The 21,579-nt window shown below is 44.8% G+C and overlaps 1 protein-coding gene across 2 annotated transcripts in view; it reads left to right on the top strand.

Moving 5' to 3' along the window:
- The first annotated feature begins 2,022 nt into the window (after positions 1 to 2,022).
- The window catches only part of PTPRH (protein tyrosine phosphatase receptor type H), a 199,314-nt gene continuing 179,757 nt past the window's right edge, over positions 2,023 to 21,579 (top strand). For both annotated transcript variants that reach the window (XM_056543955.1, XM_056543956.1), the window contains exon 1: positions 2,023 to 2,225. In XM_056543955.1, coding sequence (XP_056399930.1) covers positions 2,181 to 2,225 — 45 coding nt within the window. In that variant the 5' untranslated portion in view covers positions 2,023 to 2,180. The remainder of the gene's footprint in view (positions 2,226 to 21,579) is intronic.

Genomic DNA, 21,579 nt, shown 5'->3' on the forward strand with positions numbered 1-21,579 from the left:
TACGATGGATTGACAAACGATGGCTCGTTTGGAACGAATTACCATCGTATGTTGAGGGACCACTGTACAACCTGAGGACATGTGGGTTCTGTTTTTTTTTTTGCAAAAATTCAGCTCTGTATTTCTAATGCTGGATAAACCTTTAAGGGTCTATTCACATGTACAGTATCCTGCATATATTTGATGCGCAGGATTTAAAGCTGCAGATGAAGCCGTGTTCAGTCAATTAGTTTACATTGAAATCTGCAGCAAGAAAATCTGCAGCTTCAAATGCTGCGCATCAAATATGCGCAGAATACTGTACGTGTGAATACACCCTAAGGGTACGTTCCCACCTGGCATATACGTAGCGTATTTCATGCTGCGCAAAATCTGCAGCAGCAGCGGTAAATACGCTGCGTATCCCTAGCTCACCATACACACAAGGCTTTCCAGCGGCAGCCCTAATGTGCAGTGAGTTTTGGAGGCGGGGCCATGTGCCTGCATGACTGTGATTCGCTGCTCGACCTCCAAAACTCACTACACACATAGGGCTGCCACCGGAAAGCCTTGTGTATATGGTGAGCGGGGGATACGCAGCGTATTTCCCGCTGCTGCTGCAGATTTTGTGCAGCGTGAAATACGCTGCGTATACGCCAGGTGGGAACGTACCCTTAAATGGGCACTCTCATTAAAACTAATTTTTGCTATTGCACTTCTTATGGTGAATAAAAAAGATTTCTAATACAGTGACGCCCCGACATACGATAATTTCAACATGCGATAGCCTCTCGGAGGCCATCGCATGTTGTAGGCAGCATCAACATACGATGCTTTTGTATGTCGCGGCCATCGCATAAACAGCTATCCGGCAGTGTGTGCTCCGGTGATGGTCTCCTACCTGTCCTCGGGGCTCTTGAGCATCCTCTTCGGGATCCCCTCCATCGCCAGGCGCTCTCCATCGTCGTCATCACGTCGCCACGCACGCCGTCCCGTCATGCAATAGGAGCGGCGTGCGTAGTGACGTAATGATGGCGATGTGAGAGCGAAGTTCCCGGCCAGCAGAGAGGTTCCGGAGTGGCGGGGACATCACAGGGACGCGGCGACAGCGGTGGAGTGAAACATCCAGGGCAGCGGTGACGGTCCGGAGTGGCGGGGACAGGCGAGTACAACTTCCTATACTTTACATTGCACGGATCCCTCAACATCCGATGGTTTCAACAAACGATGGTTCATTTGGAACGGATTACCATCGTATGTTGAGGGACCACTGTATACTAAGTTTTCTATGTTTTATTTGTGCTTAAAAAAGCTCAAGAGCACATTTTCCCCCATCTTATACACAGACTTAGGACTGAAGCCCAAACACCGGAAGTGCAGCTTGGAGTGCTGAGGAGGGTGTGTCCAACCAACAGCATATGGCAGTTAAGTGTGAGATATGATTGGATGAGGCTGGACACACTCCCTCAGCACTTTAGACTGCACTTTCTCTGTTTAGACCTAAGTCTGTGTATAAGATGGGGGGAAAATGTACTCTGGAGCTTTTTTAAGCACAAATAAAACAGAAAACTTCATTTTTTGTAAACAAAGTATATTAGAAATATTTTTTATTTACCATAAGGAGTGCAATACCAAAAATTTATTTTTATGAGAGTTACCCTTTAATATTACCAGCTGGTTGTCACGTGACGGTGTGAGGGAAGAGAGAGCCTGAGATATAGAGGAGCTGTGTGTGTGTCAGGAACAATATGAGACACCTGCAGCCGAATGTGCTAGCTGTAACTAACACTTTGGTTCTCACTTTGTATTTGAATTCAGGGCAGACACTAGATGTAGTGGAGCTGTGTTTGCTATGTGATCTCTGTGATTATGTTCGTGTAGGATGAAACTTCCTAGTGTGTGTGAAAGGAGGTGGCCATTCAAATACGAGAATAAAAGGTTAAAGTCCTGCCTTGAAGAGAGGAGGGGAATTGTGTGACGGCTGCTGCTGCTATTAATGATTTCACTGTCTCACTTCCCTGTTGCTCTAAAAGTACAAAAGATCTGACAAGTCCCAACTTCATTCCGAGTGACAATGAGAGAGTGACAGGAGCAGGGGTTCACCGTAATATCCGGAATCTTAGCACAACAGGTGTACCTGGAGTTCCCTGGGGACCTGAGACGCTCAGGTGTTTAGTCCTAACAACAATCTCAATGCCCCAATGGCGACTCACTACATCACCCTAGGGCAATGCCACCTGCTACTGGTGAGTACTGCGTATTTGTCATCAATGTATGATTTATAAGTGAAACTGCTGGGACTTGTAGTTTCACAGGAGTTTCTACGTCACAATGACTTTTGATGATCTGAAACCTGTTGGATCTCGTGTACAAACCATCGGCGGTGTGAACAGTCTTAAAATTGTTTCTCTACATCTACGTCAGCGCTTCCCAACCAGGGTGCCTCCAGCTGTTGCAAAACTACAACTCCCAGCATGCCCGGACAGCCTACGGCTGTCCGGGCATGCTGGGAGTTGTAGTTTTGCAACAGCTGGAGGAGCCCTGGTTAGGTAGCACTGATCTACGTCTTATAGACGAAAGCAGCATGAGACAATTCGTTTCTATTGATAAAGCTTATTATGCGGCATACGCTGAAACATTGTAACGGAAACACAAATGTGGAAAGTATACCAGAATATAACTGTGGTATGCCGTCTTGTGTGTGATAGACGTAAGACAAAAGACTTTTGTGAGACAACATGTATGGTGATTGTATACAAATACAGAATATGGATTAAGTAAAGTCATATGATTGATGGCACGTGGCGCTCCAGACCGGTCCAGGTTGTCTTTTCTTGGTGAAAGTAACAGAAAAAATAAATTCCCTTAAAGGGGTACTTCGGCCCTGAGACATCTTATCCCCTATCCAAAGAATAGGGGATTAAGATGTCTCACCGCGGGGGTCTCGCCGCTGGGGACCCCCGCAATCTTGTATTTGGCACCCACCTGTTTGAGCTGCACGCCGCGGTGCAAGCTCACAAACAGCCAGGTGGCGACCCGCCGTCACGCCCCCTCCCATAGACTTGCATAGCAGGGGCAGGGGGTTGACGTCACACGGGGGCGGGGTCATGAGATCACGATACTCCGGCCCCATGGTCGCCACCCGGCTGTTTGTGAGCTGGCACCGCAGCTCAAACAGGTGGGTGCCGAATACAAGATTGCGGGGCTCCCCAGTGGCGGGACCCCCACGGTGAGACATCTTATCCCCTATCCAAAGGATAAGATGTCTCAGGGCCGGAGTACCCCTTTAAGTCATGGAATGTAGAAAAATGCATGTCCGTTACCTTTCTAAGAATTTTGTGTACTGCAGTTTTGTTTGTGTTTTCGCTTCCTCATTTTTGAATGCGATCGTTCACAGGGAAAGCCATCGGTGTACCACATTTATAATGCAATGTACTGCTGTATAGGAGAGAACGCAGTATGTGGAAACCCACTTGTTATTAGGTATGCAGATAAGACCGAGGGCGTGGATCCAATTTGTATATTCACATAATGATATGCCGAGGAGCAAACCACATTCTTCAGGGAGGGGAGCTGCAGCAGGCAACAGTGGGGAAAGGTTATCGATCGGAAAGCATAAAAAGGTTATTTGCCGTAATGTAACCCAAGATGTATTTGTACAAATGTCTCTAAGAATGTGTCTCGTCATAAGCTGCTGGGCCCTTTTTGGAGTGACACAAATTTTTCTTTAGAATAAATAAAAACTAAAAACACAGCACTTTTCTCCCCAAAAGTAGAAAAAAAATCTCCACCACCACATACATACAAAACTTTTTTTTAACGTACCACATATAGGAGGAGATTTATCAACACCTACCCAGAGGAAAAGTTGCTGAGTTGCCCATAGCAACCAATCACATCGCTTCTTTCATTTTTAACAAGGCCTCTGCAAAGTGAAAGAAGCGATCTGATTGGTTGCTATGGGCAACTCAGCAACTTTTCCTCTGGACAGGTTTTAATAAATCTCCCCCATAGTTCTTATATATTATTTATAGATGTGAGCTAACCAACTGAAATTCGTCTTGAATCACTCATCAGATTTGGGATTGATAGTTTACACGTTAACTGTACCAGTGACAGTTGTCACGCCCCCTCCCATAGGCTTGCATTGAGTGGGCGGAGCCGTGATGTCACAATACTCCGACCCCATGATCGGCAGTCATCAGACCCAGAGCGAACATGCTCCGGGTGCTGATGGTAACGGGGTGCTGCGTGAAAGAGCACAGGACCAGCGGCAGGACCCCCACGATCAGGCATCTTATCCCCTATCCTTTGGATAGGGGATAAGATGTCTTAGTGCCGGAGTACCCCTTTAACATTCTGCACATGGCACAGCAGTAAATAGTAGGCAATGCATACAGAAATGCCGCTTATCTCCAGTCATTGTTGCCCACTTGCCACACTATCCAGTGTGCAGGAACAGGAACTCCTTCCTTGGGCAAATTTGCACACATGGCCTTACAAGCCACACTACTGCTAAGGCTGGGTTCACATCATGTTTTATGCAATACGGGACCGCGTTCGGCTGGGGGGAGCTAAAACCGGGCGCTCCCGTATCCTAGCCGTATGCGTCCCGTATGTAATGTATTTCGGTTTTAGCTCCCCCCTGCTGTATCCCCCTGCTGTATGCGGTCCCGTATTGCATAAAACATGATGTGAACCCAGCCTAAGAAAGGATTCTCCGGGGGGGATCATGAGCAAAAGTGTCTTAGGGTTTGTTCACACTGCAGAATTCTGCTAGTGGAATTCCACGCAGTGAACATTAGCATCAGGGTGAATGGGTCTTCCACGACACTTGTTCACACTGAGGAATTTCAGCGGTGGACAATTCCGCTGCTGAAATTCTTCTGCATAAAGAAATAACATGTTTGTGCGGAATTCCTCGAGCACTGCATAGCCGTCAATGGTGACAGTGCAGTGCCGCGAGGTCCTACCGACAAAGTATTTTCGGCGGCAGCTGCCAGACTGAGTCTCTGCTTGCGGAATTCCGTGAGAGGAGATTCTGCAATGTGAATATACCCTTAGCTGCTAGGTATGGAACGCAATAGGGGAGATTTATCCAAACCTGTGCAGAGGAAAACTTGCCCAGTTGCCCATAGCAACAAATCAGCTTGCTTCCTTAATTTTTAGGAAGGTCTGTGAAAAATTAAAGAAGCAATCTGATTGGTTGCTATGGGCAACTGGCCAACTTTTCCTCTGCACAGCTTTTGATAAATCTCCCCCAATAAAGTTCATTTAGGGATTGCATAAGTAAAAACTTCAACCCATTCCCGAAATCTTTGCAGCAATGGGAATTCATTGGGTGTTGTAAAGGACCCAGGTGTATGTTTTTCATTGGGCCCTAGCAGTGGCGTCTCCAGCATTCACATTTAGGGAGGGCACATGGGGGGCCAGTGACAAAAGTGAGGAGGGGGGGCAATTTAAAAACGTGTGTGTGTGTGTGTGCGTATGTGTGTGTGTATATATATATATATATATATATATATATATCATAAATAAATAAATATACACACACACTGTGCAGAACATGTTTAATATAAAAAAAAAAATTTAAAACATTTTTTATTTAAAATCTTCATACATTCTTGTTGCACAATGATTTTTTTTTTTCTGTTGTTGCCGTAGATTTTTGGGTAAAATGACTGATGTCACTACAAAGTAGAATTGGTGTTGCAAAAAATAAGCCATGATATGGATTTTTAGGTGCGAAATTGAAAGGGTTATGATTTTTAAAAGGTAAGGAAAAAACAAAAGTGCAAAAAAGGAAAAACGCTCAGTCCTTAAGGTGTTAAAACTTTTGGACACTACCATCAACTTTGATAGCGGCATCTAAAGTGTTAATGTCAGACATCAGCCTGATTGGTGTCGTCTGGCATTAGCCGAGGGTTCTAGCTAATGATTTATACAACACAGTGGGAGCAGGCACTGGACGTACACATACGCCTTGTGTCCTTAGGTCTCATTTACACGGACGGATCCTCAGCATATTTTACGCTGTGGATCCCCCGACAATGGACCCTACAGTGCTGCCTCCATCTGTGCCTCCTCATAACGGCAATCCTCCGCTACGAGCAGATACGCTTTGATATGTATATTCGCACACATCGCGGCTGCTCTTGGCCTAGCTCAGAGAACAGGAGGAGCGTCCATGATGTGTGCGAGTATACACATCAAAGTGTGTCTGCTCGTAGCGGAGGATTGCCGTTATGAGGAGGCACAGATGGAGGCAGCACTGTAGGGTCCATTGTCGGGGGATCTGCAGCATAAAATACACTGTGGATCCACCCCTGAATGAGCCCTTAGGGTACGTTCACACGTACAGGATCTGCTGTATATTTTCTGCAGCTGATTTTGCTACCTATTGAGCTAATGGGTTGCAAAATCAGCTGCACAAAATATGCAGCAAAAATATGCAGCAGATCCTGTACATGTGAATGTATCCTTGAGGGGTTAATGAGTTCACATGTTGTCCTTCCAGAGGGGTCACTTTCCCTCCTCCAGTGTCCACAGGTCTCCAACAGGTCACATTACCAGAACAATTTATGGAAAAATCCTGGCAAAAATTGCGCGATTATACCGCAATTTACGAAAAATTGCGGTAAAACTGCGCAATTTTTGCCGCGATTTTTCCCAAAAATTGTTCTGATAGTGTGACCTGTGGACACTGAAGGAGGGAAAGTGACCCCTCTGGACTGCTACTATACACATGACCCAGCCCCAGGATATACTGCTGATCAGGGGGGAGAGAGGGAGGACAAGGGACAACCCTCACCTCACATGAAGCTGCTCTGTGTTCCGGAGGCCTGTCAGCTCTCGGCCCCGCCCTCTCCAGTGCTGGGGGCGGAGCCATGATCAGGTACCTTCATCCCTGCTCTGCTAATAATACACAGACCAGGAGCAGCGCAGGGATGTCCTCAGCAGCAGCAGCGGGCTCTTTACCCAGCCGGCCAGTCCGCCCCTGGCCCCGATACTAGTATCGGGACATCCCTATTTATTTTAAATTGGGGGGGCACAAGGGGGGACACGGTCTGATCTAGGGGGGGCCATAGCCCCCTCTGCCCCCCCTAGCGATGCCACTGGGCCCTAGACATTCAGGCTATAGTCTTTAGAGACCTTTTCAGAGCCCTCTTTATTAAGTTTTACAGCTATGATACATTGAGAACTAATTACAATGTGGCAGAAGACAACTAACCCCCTAAATTCTACTGATACAATGTAACCTTTAGTTCCCCATTAAACATCTAATAGCAACCATAAAATGATTTGCAACATTGCTGTCAGTATTGTGAAATGGTGCCTACATTTACTTCATGCTATTAGGATATCCTGTTTGGAATCATGGTTGTATTACAGCTGTTTCATACGAAGCCATGTTAGTCGTACAATAGAGGCGCCCAACCTCTATAACTTCATATGCCTCTGATTTCATATAGAGCTCTAAAAATAGATTCAGGAAAATGGTCTATGACCCCAAACAATCGTTCTACCTACTGCAGAAAACTGGGTGTATCTATAGCCATAACAGCTGCTACAGGGCCCAGAGGTTGAGGGAGTCGGCGCAGGTGCAAATTCATTGTTCCTTTTTGTGGTTTGCATAGGTTCTTATTATATGTTATTAATAGAACTTGTTCTTTTCTGGTGTTTGATAAATGCAATTTTTTTTCTAACAGCATTTTTTATTGAAACTTAAAAAAAAAAATGTATGTTATCTTCTTATAAGAAAAAGACCAAAAAGAAATACCTTATCCAGCCTGTGATTTATTTTGGCTGAAAAAAAATAAAAAAAACATTGACGCAAAGAAAATGCCACAAACAAAAATACATTGTTATTATGCATTGTTTTCACCACTGACTTGCCTTTTTTCTATACGATCCTATGAATTATAGTTCTGCCCCTGTATGGCATGTTGCCTTGTATGAATGAAGATATTTTAACCTAGAATTGTTTAACTTTTGCGCACAGAGGCTACACAGAATAAGGTAAAAGTAGTTGCTTAGCGGGGGTTGCCAGCTAAGCAAGAGAAGTATTGTTCCCCCTAAACTGACCAGGAGAATGTAAAGTAAGCAGTGATGCATACAGTATAGGCATTGGTGCTCAGTACAGAGCAGATGCAGAGAGTCTGGCTTTCAAGCTTTGCTACACTATTGTGGTGAACCAGGAGAGTTGTGGGGTCTGGGGTGTTGCGGTGATGTAAGTGCAGGGTCTGGTGGTATTAACCCTTAGATGTCGTGACGCCAGGGTGAGGTTTCTTTAGTGTTAATGGTCCTACCGTCAACCGTCCCAGAAATGGTAGGGAAAATAACGGAATGTCCACAGCAGACTTTATGAATAAACTGAAGACCTTTACTTGAAGATTTTATGCAACAGTCTTTATACATACCAGTCTCTTAAGAGGTAACCGGAATGCAGGTTCCTCACAGGTTTTGCTGGGACTTTGAAGCAATGAGCTTTGATGCAGGCCACTGTGCTACTAATTATAATATTTTAGCTGGTAGTAGTCACACAGGATTTAGTAGATTGAGCTTTGTAACTCACGGTTTAGTGGCTGCAGGATTCTTAGCATTTGGCCTAGATGAATTGAGATTTCTGCTGAGATGTTTGTGCTTGCTTCCATGTACAGGTCCTAAGAGAGAGAATTTAGTGGCTACAGCCCTTTATATAATAAGGGGCTGGACTAAGCTCATTGGTCAGCAAACCTGTAAGTCCTGAACCCAGTGAACTCTGGGTAAATCACATGAGCCTGGAAGGTCCTTAAGCAAGTATACATTACAACTGTACATCACGTGACCCGGTAAAGGTTCTATACATATATATTTCCTATACATTAATATTATCTTTATATATTAAATATTATACAATTTATATATGGCGACCAGGGGTAAGCCCTGCAGGAGAGCCCTATGGGAATGAAGGGACTCTGGCTGAGGGGACTTTAGACAGGGACAGGACCAGGTCCTGTACCGGGACACCACACTATCAACATATAGTGCCTTGGAGTGTATTGTACATACAGGAGGACTTCTGTCTATTTCCAGACTTCCTGCTCCTGTACAGTACTAAGCGATGATGCAAATACTGGGGGAGATTTATCAATCAGCCTTAAACCCTAGGTGTCTATTTTTTCCCACAGCAACCAATCACAGCTCAGCTTTCATATCTTAAGCTTTTGTAAAGTGAAAGTTGAGCTGTGATTGGTTGCTGTGGGAAAAAAACAGACAATTAGTGTTTCAGGCTGATAAATATAGGCCACGGTATTCATATCACCCACTTTACAATTGTCAGACTAGGTGTGAGACATCTCGGCTGGCAAATGTACCTGTACTGGGGGCTGGGCTAGGTTATGGGCTTCATTACTCATTAGATTTTGTGCCTGATGCCCCAAAGAATTTTTGACACTTTTTAAGCCAACAAATATTTATAGTTGATATGGGGGGTTCCATTAGGGCGATCCTTTTCAAATGTCCTTTTAAAATATAATTGAGTTGAGTTGCCCTGCTTCAAACCCTACTCCATTGGAGTAAAAAACACTGCAAAGGGATGGTCCCCACTCATGAGGACATTAAAAGCCATACTTTCAAATGAATATGACCGCCCATTGCTCTCCCCAGAAATTCAAGCAACCACTTAATCGGTTTTCCTGTAGTCAGACGATTGATCATATATATTTTGTGAGGGATGGATAAACATGTTAAAATGAATAAAAATGATGTCCTCTTAGATCAGCTGTAGAGCAAAAAAGTGTGATGACAGCACTATTGTCACTTGATTGTTATCAGTTACATCGGGTGCAACATCTGCCTTAAATGGGCACTGTCAGATACAAAAACTTTTGATATGTTGTAAAGCATGTAAAACCAATAGGTTTTGCAATTGCTTTCATTAGAACATTTCCAGTATTTTACACTGAAAAAGCCAGTCAAACAACTGCGCCCCCCCCCCCCCTCTGCTGGCTTGGACACATACTAGTCCTGCTGCGTCCATGCGTCATCACCTATGTCATGGACACACTTCCTTGATTGACAGCTGTGAGCTGAAGGTAAAATCCTTCCACTGTCAGCTTGTGTCCCGTGAGGACAAGCTGGGAGTTGTAGTTTTGCTAATGCTAGGGGAAATGTGAGCAGACAGCATACTGAGGTAGGGGGCGGAGACCTGCACAGTGAGGCCACGCCCCCTCCCTTTGAGAGTGAGCTAAATTAAAAGTGTAATAAAAAAATAAATAAAGGTGTTAGAAACATAAAAATTTGATGTACATGGTCAGGATTAGGTACTGAGTGATATATAAGAAAAAAACATTTTTGTTGGATCTGACGGCTACACTTTAAGGGCTTCATGTGCAGTCAGTGCTACAATATGCGTTACTCCTCCTTGATATCTGGACAGGTCACTAGTCATATTCAATACATTCTGCCACCACATAATAGCGTATATCCATTTCTGTATTTACATGGCCAATTTCATTCATGTTCTGCTCTTTGAAACGTCAGAATGCTGTATGACATATTACAGACCACATCTACATTCTTCTGGGACTGTGGCACTTACATACTCACCTATGAGCACAAACTTAGATATAGAGGAAATTATAAAGGTAATGTAATCTGATGTAAGAGCACTGTACTACTGAGAACTTAGGACAATTTTTGTTGACTGTTTTCTGTATTAACTTCCAAAATGATAAATGTGGACTACAATGCAGGCTGTACCTCAGCATTTAACCAAACATAGAAACACAACCTTCTTCCATATACCTTGGTAATAAGAGTACCTTGCTTGGGATTTGCGTCCTTCATTTAATAAATTCTACCATGGATCAATAACTCCACATGATTTAGCATTACCGGTGAGTGCCTATGGCAGCAAGCTGAGGAAGGCACTATGCCGAAATGTGTCCTTCCTGTAATGACTTCTACCATGGATCAATAACTTCACATGATTTAGCATTACCGGTGAGTGCCTATGGCAGCAAGCTGAGGAAGGCACTATGCCGAAATGTGTCCTTCCTGTAATGACTTCTACCATGGATCAATAACTTCACATGATTTAGCATTACCGGTGAGTGCCTATGGCAGCAAGCTTAGGAAGGCAATATGACGAAACGCGTCCTTCATGTAACGATTTCTACCATGGATCAATAACGCCACATGATTTAGCATTACCAGTGAGTGCTGTGTTCCTTATTCCATATACTGGTCTGCTCCCACCTCGTGCCTCACCGCCACAGATGGATGTACTGACCTGACTATTACCAAGCTACAAAGAGCGACATGACTGTGTACAGTCCATTGATATGAATTTGGGCCATGAACTCTATTTAAACTATTGATAAAATATTGCTTGTTTTAGGTGAACTGAGATGGGCAGCAGCGTTTTTAGCATCAGTTATGCGGTCTGTCATATGATTATATTATATAACAGCAAACAGATAACTTTCTTATACTCAAACAAAGTCCAGCATACTGTATAAGAGAAGTCCTCTATTTCTTCAGAACTGTGCTATTTTTGTACAAGGAGGGACAAAGCTTTATTTTGTAAGGGTGTATTCAGACATACAGTATTCTGTGCATATTTGACGCCCAGGATTTGAAACTGCAGATTTAAAGCTGTGATCAGTTTACATTGGACTCTGCACCATAAAATATCCAGCTTCAAATCCTGCGCAGGATACTGTTCATGTGAAAAGACCGTTAGGGCACATTTTAGGCTTCTTTCACACTATAAAATGTATCCGCTAAAAGATCCGTTATAAACGTCCGTTAGAAAAGCTTTAAAAAAGGATGTTAAGCGTCCGTTACAAAATCCCTTTAAAGTCTATGGGATTTTTGGATTATCCGTTATGACCCGTAATAGTCCGTCATGACTAACGGACGTTAGTTGTGATGGAAGAATTAACAGCACATGCACTCATTTTTCTTCTGTGACAAGAAACGAACAAATTAACGGCCGTTATTTTTAACATTGAAGTCTATGGCAAACGGATGAGCCTTAAGTCCTTCGTTTGCATCTGGTTTATAATATCCGATATTACTTCTGAGCATGCTCAGAAGAGGTGACATCAGCAGACTCAGCAGTGCTGAGGGACTACAACAGACTTGGAACAGACTTGTTTCCATGATGGAAGTAGTAATTCCCTGGCTGCGGGACTCTGCAGACAGCTGGGGAGGCTACATTAATGTTTGTACTACTATCCCCATCATGGAACAGAGTCTGTTCCATGATGGGGGTTGTAGTACAGGGGCTGAGGGATTGATCGCTCCGGGTCTCACTTCCGAGACCCGATCCGAAGTTATTAAGCAGGGGAGCGGGCGGCAAGCTCCGCAACCCTGCGATGTATGATGTGTTTTAACTTTCATTGTTGAATCCCCCGCGGGGAGCCCTGAATGGCCAGTACTGAGGAGCCATTCAGGGCTATCAGCGGGCTTTTTAAAATGAACATTGTGAGTAGCAGGGAGCCATATCTGTATTAAAAGCACTGTGGAAGGCAAGATATATAGCGCTGCAGGGGGGGGGGGGCACACATATAGCCTATATATCTAGCCCCCCAGCGCATTTATAATATGCCCCCTGCAGCGCATTAATAAGGATATTACCCCCACCGGTGCATTAATAAATATATACCCCCCCCCCCCCCGCAGTGCATGTATAATGTGCCCCCCCGCAGCGCATGTATAATGTACCCTCTGTAGTGCATGTATAATGTACCCTCCGCAGCGCATCTATATACATATGCCACTGCAGCGCTATATGTAAAAAGCATTCTAGCAGCATGCTGCTGTTAGAAATACTTTTCATACATAGCGCTGCAGTGGCATATGTATATAGATGCGCTGTGGGGGGCAGATAATGCTATATGTCTACCCCCCAGCGCATCTATATACATATGCCACCTCAGCGCTACGTATGAAAAGTATTTCTATCAGCAGCATTGGGCAGACCGATGCTGCTGCTAGAATGCCTTTAATATATAGCACTGCGGTGGCATATGTATATAGATGCGCTGCATATATTGTACATGAGCAGCGGAGGGTACAATATACATGCGCTGCGGGGGGCACATTATACATGCGCTGCGGGGGGTATATATATAGGCTATATATCTATATATATATTTATTAATGCGCCGGCGGGGGTCATATCTTTATTAATGCGCTGCAGGGGTCATATTATAAATGTGCTATATATCCCCCCCCCCCCTACTCACAATGTTCATTTTCAAATCCCCCGGCAGGAGCCCTTAGTACCAGCCATTCAGGGTTCCCCACGGCGGATTTAAAAATGAAAGTTACATGATACATCGCAGGGTTGCGGACCATACTGCCCGCTCCCCTGCTTAATAACTTCGGATCGCATCGGGTCTCAGAAGTGAGACCCGGAGCAATTAATCCCTCAGCCCCTGTACTACTACCCCCATCATGGAACATAGTCTGTTCCATGATATGGGTAGTAGTACAAACACTAATGTAGCCTCCCCAGCCACCGGCAGACTCCCGCAGCCAGGGAATTACTGCTCCCATCATGGAAACAAGTCTGTTCCATGATGGGAGTAGTAGTAGGGAGTCTCTAGGCAGGTGTTACGGCTATACATGAGGGATGTTATAATGGGTCTTGTCAGATGAATATTTATTCAGCCGTTAGCACCCGTTATTTCATCCGTTATTACACATCCGTTTTTACACAGAAAACGGACATTTAATTACGGATGAATGCTCAGTGTGAAAGCAGCCTTACACATACAGGATCTGTTGCATATTTTTTTGCAGATTTTGTGCAGTGGATTTTGCAACCCATTGAAGTTAATTGGTAGCAAAAGCCGCTGCACAAAATATGCAACAGATCCTGTACATATTAGAGTACCCTTATGGTACAAAATAATTATGTCAATTTCTGGATTATGGAATAGTCATGAAGAATCTCTAGGAATTCAGTTTCTACCATTTTTTTTTTCCAGTGAAGTTTTAGGTGGTGTTTACCCTGAGGAATATCTAACCATAATCCCACTCAGAAGTTTCGCTGCATCAGAATCCCATTGCTGTCAGTGGATACCGCTGTACACTGCACACTGCACTTTGGCATTTCAGCGGCAGAGTTTCCTTCTCCTTTTGCCAAATTCCATGTGGAATACATTGCTGTCTATGGGGATGGCATTATCTGTGTGGTCCTAGCTCCGCCTGATTGAGTTAAAGGGGTACTCCGGTGCTTAGACATCTTATCCCCTATTCAAAGGATAGGGGATAAGATGCCTGATCGTGGGAGTCCCGCCGCTGGGGACCCCCGGGATCTTGCATGTGGCACCCCGTTTGTAACCAGTCCCCGGAGCGTGTTCGCTCCGGGACTGATTACCGGCGACCACAGGGCGGGCAGCGTGTGACGTCACGCCTCCGCCCCCGTGTGATGTCACACGCCGCCCGCCTTGTATTCGCCGGTAATCAGATCCGGAGCGAACACGCTCCGGGGACTGATTACAAACGGGGTGCCATGTGCAAGATCACGGAGGTCCCTAGCGGCGGGACTCCCACGATCAGGCATCTTATTCCCTATCCTTTGGATAGGGGATAAGATGTCTAAGCACCGGAGTACCCCTTTAATGCTGGGCACCCTCGGCATCTTAGTGTAAACCCCTCGCATATACCTGCTATAGATGGCTCAGTACTTTCCATTGTTGCTTTGCTTTTTTATATACATGGTCAAGGTGTTCTGGTATTGTAATGGAATATGGGTAAGGGCACTATTACACGGCTTAGCACACACTGTAAACAAGCGCTTATCTTGTAGATTGGCACGATCAGTTGAGGAACGTGTGTTTGCCCGTTCATTGGCTGATCACTTGCACTAACAGGTGTTCACACGTGGCATTTCATTTTCATTATTGTGGTAAGATTGCAATTTATTTTTGCTAAAAATAGCGGTAAAAAAGCAGCAGTACAACGTTGTGAAAACAGCTGCACACAAGGAAATAGTGGCCTGTCTGGCCAATAATCGCTCCATGTAATATGGCCCCAAAACAAGTCCCCTGTTGCTTTTCTCCAGTGATAACAACCAGTAGTTAAAGTCCCAATACTAAGGGGAAACTTTCCCTTAATATTGTTTGTATGTCAATAATGTAGTATATGTGAAGGAACTAAATGGTGCAGCGCAGGGGCGGACACAGACAGCAGAGGGCCCCTGTGCAAAGAATATGCCTGGGCCCCCCCCCCCAGGTAATATGTTTGCACGTTTGCAAGTAGTACATTTGCTAGTTAGGTATGTAGAACATTTTCAAAGTAGGTAGGCAAGTAGTAAATTTTCAAAACATATAGGCAGTTAGTAAGTTCAGTTGGTAGGGAGGCAGGTAAAAGGTTTGGTGCTAGGTAGGTAGGTAGGTAGGCAGGTATAAGTTTGGTTGGTAGGTGGGTAGCCACATAACATTTGGTGGGTAGGCCCTTAGTCCAGTGTTTTCCAAACAGGCTTTGGCTGTTTGGGCATGCTGGGAGTTATAGTTTTGCAACAGCTGGAGGCACCCAGGTTGGGAAACAATGGACTAAGGACCTACCTACCAAACCTGAGTGCCTCCAGCTGTTGCAGAACTAAAACTCCCAGCATGCCTGGACAGCTAAAGACTATCCGGGTAATGCTAGAAGTTGTAGTTTTGCAACAGCTGGAGGAGCCCAGGTTGGAAAATACTGACTAAGGAGGTGTTTTCAAAACAGTGTTTCTCCAGGTGGTCCAAAACTACAACTCCCAGCATTCCCGGACAGTCTAGTGAATAGTGAGTACAGCTCTGGAGTATAATACAGGATATAAATCAGTACATAAGTAATGTAAAGTGACCCTACATTCACCGCAATAGTGACATCTTGTACAACGGGTGGCACCCATTGTGCAAAATCTAACTATTGCAATAAATGAAGGCTCACGTTACATTACTTATGGTGGAAGCAGCAGGTCACTCACCTCGTCTCCTAAGGAAACTTTTAGATTCGACTGTTGTGATGCTCCTCAGGTTCTGTTATATGAATGGCGGCTCTGGAGTATAATACAGGATATAACTCAGGATCAGTACAGGATAAGTAATGTAATGTATGTACACAGTAATCTCACCAGCAGAATAGTGAGTACAGCTCTGGGGTATAATACAGGATATAACTCAGGATCAGTACAGGATAAGTAATGTAATGTATGTACACAGTGACCTCACCAGCAGAATAGTGAGTACAGCTCTGGAGTATAATACAGGATATAACTCAGGATCAGTACAGGATAAGTAATGTAATGTATGTACACAGTGACCTCACCAGCAGAATAGTGAGTACAGCTCTGGAGTATAATACAGGATATAACTTAGGATCAGTACAGGATAAGTAATGTAATGTACACAGTGACCTCACCAGCAGAATAGTGAGTACAGCTCTGGAGTATAATACAGGATATAACTCAGGATCAGTACAGGATAAGTAATGTAATGTATGTACACAGTGACCTCACCAGCAGAATAGTGAGTACAGCTCTGGAATATAATACAGGATATAACTCAGGATCAGTACAGGATAAGTAATGTAATGTATGTACACAGTGACCTCACCAGCAGAATAGTGAGTACAGCTCTGGAATATAATACAGGATATAACTATTATAATTACTAGGTTCACACTGAAAACTCTCCAGACAGCAATGCATTGCTGAGCGGATCAGCAAAAAGATCTGCACGGTCCTAGCGCCGCCCAAAGGGCTAGCTTCTGGAGATTCATCAATGTGAACCAAGCCTTATACATGTGAGAAGGGAATTATACATGTGAGCAGGGGATTATTATAATCCTCCACTCACATATATGTAACATCTCCCCATCACATGTATAATCTAATAATCTCCTCCTCACATTTATAATCGCAAAATCAGATTATACATGTGAGGAGGGGATTATACACATGTGAGGGGGGATTATACATGTGAAGAGGGGATTATACATGTGAAGAGGGGACTATACATGTGAGGAGGGGATTATACATGTGAGGAGGGGACTATACATGTGAGGAGGGGACTATACATGTGAGGAGGGGATTATAAACATGTGAGGAGGGATTATACATGTGAGGAGGGGATTATATACATGTGAGGAGGGGATTATATACATGTGAGGAGGGGATTATATACATGTGAGGAGGGGATTATATACATGTGAGGAGGGGAGATTATACATGTGAGGAGGGGACTATACACATGTGAGGGGGGATTATATACATGTGAGGAGGGGACTATACACATGTGAGGAGGGGATTATATACATGTGAGGAGGGGACTATACACATGTGAGGGGGGGATTATACACATGTGAGGAGGGGACTATACACATGTGAGGGGGGATTATATACATGTGAGGAGGGGATTATACATGTCAGGAGGGGATTATACACGTTAGAGGATTATTATAATCTTCCCCTCACATATATTTATCATATCTCCCTCACATGTATAATCTGATAATCCCCTCCTCACATTTTTTATCCCCTCACATATATAATATCATAATCAGAGTATATGTGAGGGGATTATACAGGTGAGGAGGGGATTATTATAATCCTCCCCTCACATATATGTATTATCTCCCCCTTACATGTATAATCTGATAATCCCCTCCTCACATTTATAGTCCCCTCACAAATATAATCTCCTAATAAGATTACATGTGAGGGGGTTATCAGACTATACATGTGAGGGGGAGATGTTACATACATGTGAGGGGAGGATTATAATAATCATTATTATCCTCCACTCACATGCATAATTTCTTCCTCCCACCCCACACACAATCGCAACCCCCCCAATCCTCACCCCACCCCCCTGCCAAACAACCCCCTACCCCTCAACTCACATGTAATCCAGATGATATACCGGTCCATCTGGCGGTGAGTGACGCTGCAGCCTGGAGGCCGTGTGAGGGCTGTAAATCACTGATAGAGAGGAGTGGAGGACTCCTCTCTGCTCCGCTCCTTTCATCTCTATGATGCCCGCGGCCCGCCGTGACGTCGCACGTCACGTCAGCGGGCGTGACTATTTCCCAGGCAGCCACAGCGGTCCTGGGATAGTGGCTGCCTGTGGAAGATTGACGGCGGAGGCGGCAGCAATGAGTTAAAAAAAAGGTAGCGGGCGGCGGTGGTGGTGGGCCCCCTCCCTCAGTCAAAAATTTTTAAGCCTGGCCCGCCTGTTTCCCAGCCCGCCTGTCATGACCGGAGCCCCGCGTGGGGCAAAAGGGGCTAGCTGCTTTTGGGCCCCCAGGAATGAGAGGGCCTGGGGGAGCTGCCCCTTTTGCCCCGCGTTAAAGACGGGCCTGGCCCCAGCGGTCAGTGAGTGACTGTCACTCACTGACTCGCTAATAGTTTCAGTTCCGGCTGGGCCCCCCTGGCTCCTGGGCCCCTGTGCAGCTGAACAGGCTGCACATATGGTATGTCCGCCCCTGGTGCAGCGAGTATGTGAGAAAAGAGGGAACAGAGATGGCGCCCCGATTGTGCCGTTACCTTTTTACCCCTCTGGAAATGCATAGTCCTGTGCACCAAAAAACTGTATAACTGATATTGCCCATGTATAGCTTTGTACATTGGAAAATAAAAAGTTATTACAGCACATCTACGAAACTTGTCTTTGTCACCCTGGTGAAGCGCTAAAGAAGAAGTCGGATTTTGGGTTTCATCCCTTGCCAGGGACACCCACAACCTGCCTCCAGCCCGAAGAAACTAAATGCCTCACTACTATAAGTAATATTTAAATTAATATTTTGCAATACGATTCTTAAAAATGCAAGAAAAATGAAGGAAAAAGAACTAGAGCCTAAGAGCTTTATCTCTGCAGAAATGCAGCACAGAGATCTCATGTGTCACAAGGGGAAACTGAGCAGAAAAAGGGGGGAAAAGACAAAGGCTGTTTTCATGCTGAATACTGAGGCTTGTGTGTGACCATAGACTACAGTAGTATGTGTGGGTCTGTGATCATTTTACCCACAGAGGAATAGATTCTTACTTGTTGTCCCTCATCTCATCTGCCATAGGTTACAGAACTCAACAATTGACTATGATGATCAGAAGTATCTTACTTGGGATTCTATTAGAAATGATTCCTATTAGAAACATTCTAGAGAGAAATATGAAGGGAATGTGATCAGAAATTGACTTAGAGGGAGATTTATCAAAACCTGTGCAGAGGAAGAGTGGTGCAGTTGCCCATAGCAACCAATCAGATTGCTTCTTTCATTTTCCACAGGCCTCTAAAGAGGCCTGTGGAAAATGAAAGAAGCAATCTGATTGGTTGCTATGGGCAACTGCACCACTCTTCCTCTGCACAGGTTTTGATAAATCTCCCCCTTATTGATTACATCAGGTTTTTCTGGTATACAGATTTGTAAAAAATGTTGGTACTGTCTTTTTAAACGGTAGATCTTGATCAGTGCACAGGTGCTTCAATTTGCAAGGTGTCTGTCATGTGACTGGTTGGAGTACCCGCCATCTGCCTGTCCAAAAAATCCAATAAATGTACGCACAAAAAAGTAATGTTAGCAATGAAATCTTTATTCAGTGCTCTGTGAAGCTCTCATGTAATAATACACTGCTCAAAAAAAATAAAGGGAACACTTAAACAACACAATGTAACTCCAAGTCAATCACACTTCTGTGAAATCACACTGTCCACTCAGGAAGAACACTGATTGACAATCAATTTCACATGCTGTTGTGCAAATGGAACAGACAACAGGTGGAAATTATAGGCAATTAGCAAGACACCCCCAATACAGGAGTGGTTCTGCAGGTGGTGACCACAGACCACTTTTCAGTTCCTATGCTTCCTGGCTGATGTTTTGGTCACTTTTAAATGCTGGCTGTGCTTTCACTCTAGTGGTAGCATGAGACGGAGTCTACAACCCACACAAGTGGCTCAGGTAGTGCAGCTCATCCAGGATGGCACATCAATGCGAGCTGTGGCAAGAAGGTTTGCTGTGTCTGTCAGCGTAGTGTTCAGAGCATGGAGGAGCTACCAGGAGACATGCCAGTACATCAGGAGATGTGGAGGAGGCTGTAGGAGGGCAACAACCCAGCAGCAGGACCGCTACCTACGCCTTTGTGCAAGGAGGAGCACTGCCAGAGCCCTGCAAAATGACATCCAGCAGGCCACAAATGTGCATGTGTCTACTCAGACAGTCAGAAACAGACTCTGTGAGGGTGGTATGAGGGCCCGATGTCCACGTCCATGCCGACACCATGCAGGACATTTTTCATTTGCCAGAGAGCACCAAGATTGGCAAATTCGCCACTGGCATTTCTTTGGGGGGAGGGTGGGGGCGCACAGCCCTCCATGTGCTTGCCAGAGGTAGCCTGACAGCCATTAGGTACCGAGATAAGATCCTCAGTCCCCTTGTGATTGTGAGACCATATGCTGGTGCGATTGGCCCTGGGTTCTTCCTAATTCAAGACAATGCTAGACATGGACCTGGCTGGAGAGTGTCAGCAGTTCCTGCAAGAGGAAGGCATTGATGCTATGGACTGGCCCACCCGTTCCCCAGACCTGAATCCGATTGAGCACATCTGGGACATCATGTCTCGCTCCATCCACCAATGCCACATTGCACCACAGACTGTCCAGACTCATCAGAAGCATGCCCAGGCTTTGCAGGGAGGTCTTACGGGCACGTGGAGGCCACACACACTACTGAGCCTCATTTTGACTTGTTTTAAGGACATTACATCAAAGTTGGATCAGCCTGTAGTTTGGTTTTCCACTTTGATTCTGAGTGTGACTCCATATCCAGACCTCCATGGGTTGATACATTTGATTTCCATTGATCATTTTTGTGTGATTTTGTTGTCAGCACATTCAACTATGTAAAGACGAAAGTATTTCATACGATTAGTTCATTCATTCAGATCTAGAATGTGTTATCTTAGTGTTCCCTTTATTTTTTTGAGCAGTGTATATACCTAGGCCAGTAACCCTGACAGGGGGGCATCTTCTACCTCTAGAGGAAAGCAGGTTTCACCATAATAACAGACAGATATTCTTTACTGTAAGATCAATAAGACTATGGAACTCTATTGTCACATGCCAAGTAAACACCACCTGGAAAATGGGCAATCCAGATATTACCGAGGCAAGCCTAATTTAGCCACTAAATATGTATTATTACTTGGCACTAATTCAGATTGGTAACTACAATATATGTGAAAAAATGTGCCAGACTAACTCTTTAACGGGTAATGAACCTGCCCATGTGCACAAATCCAGTTGTTGTTTTTTTTATCCTTTTCTGACTACTAATTACCTTGGTTTTTTTTCTCACACATATGTAATTCACATAAGTGGAGGTTCTCTTGCTTGCCCACACATTTCAAGTGGGAACTTTGTCTCTCTCACTCCTCAGAGCTGACAACTGGCTGCAAGTAGGGTTCTGGGCACTGAGGACAAGCAGGGCTCTGTACACTGAGGACAAGCAGGGCTCTGTACACTGAGGACAAGCAGGGCTCTGTACACTGAGGACAAGCAGGGCTCTGTACACTGAGGACAAGCAGGGCTCTGTGCACTGAGGACAAGCAGGGCTCTGCGCAGT

Source organism: Hyla sarda, chromosome 10, assembly GCF_029499605.1.
Source record: "Hyla sarda isolate aHylSar1 chromosome 10, aHylSar1.hap1, whole genome shotgun sequence".
Taxonomy (NCBI): domain Eukaryota; kingdom Metazoa; phylum Chordata; class Amphibia; order Anura; family Hylidae; genus Hyla; species Hyla sarda.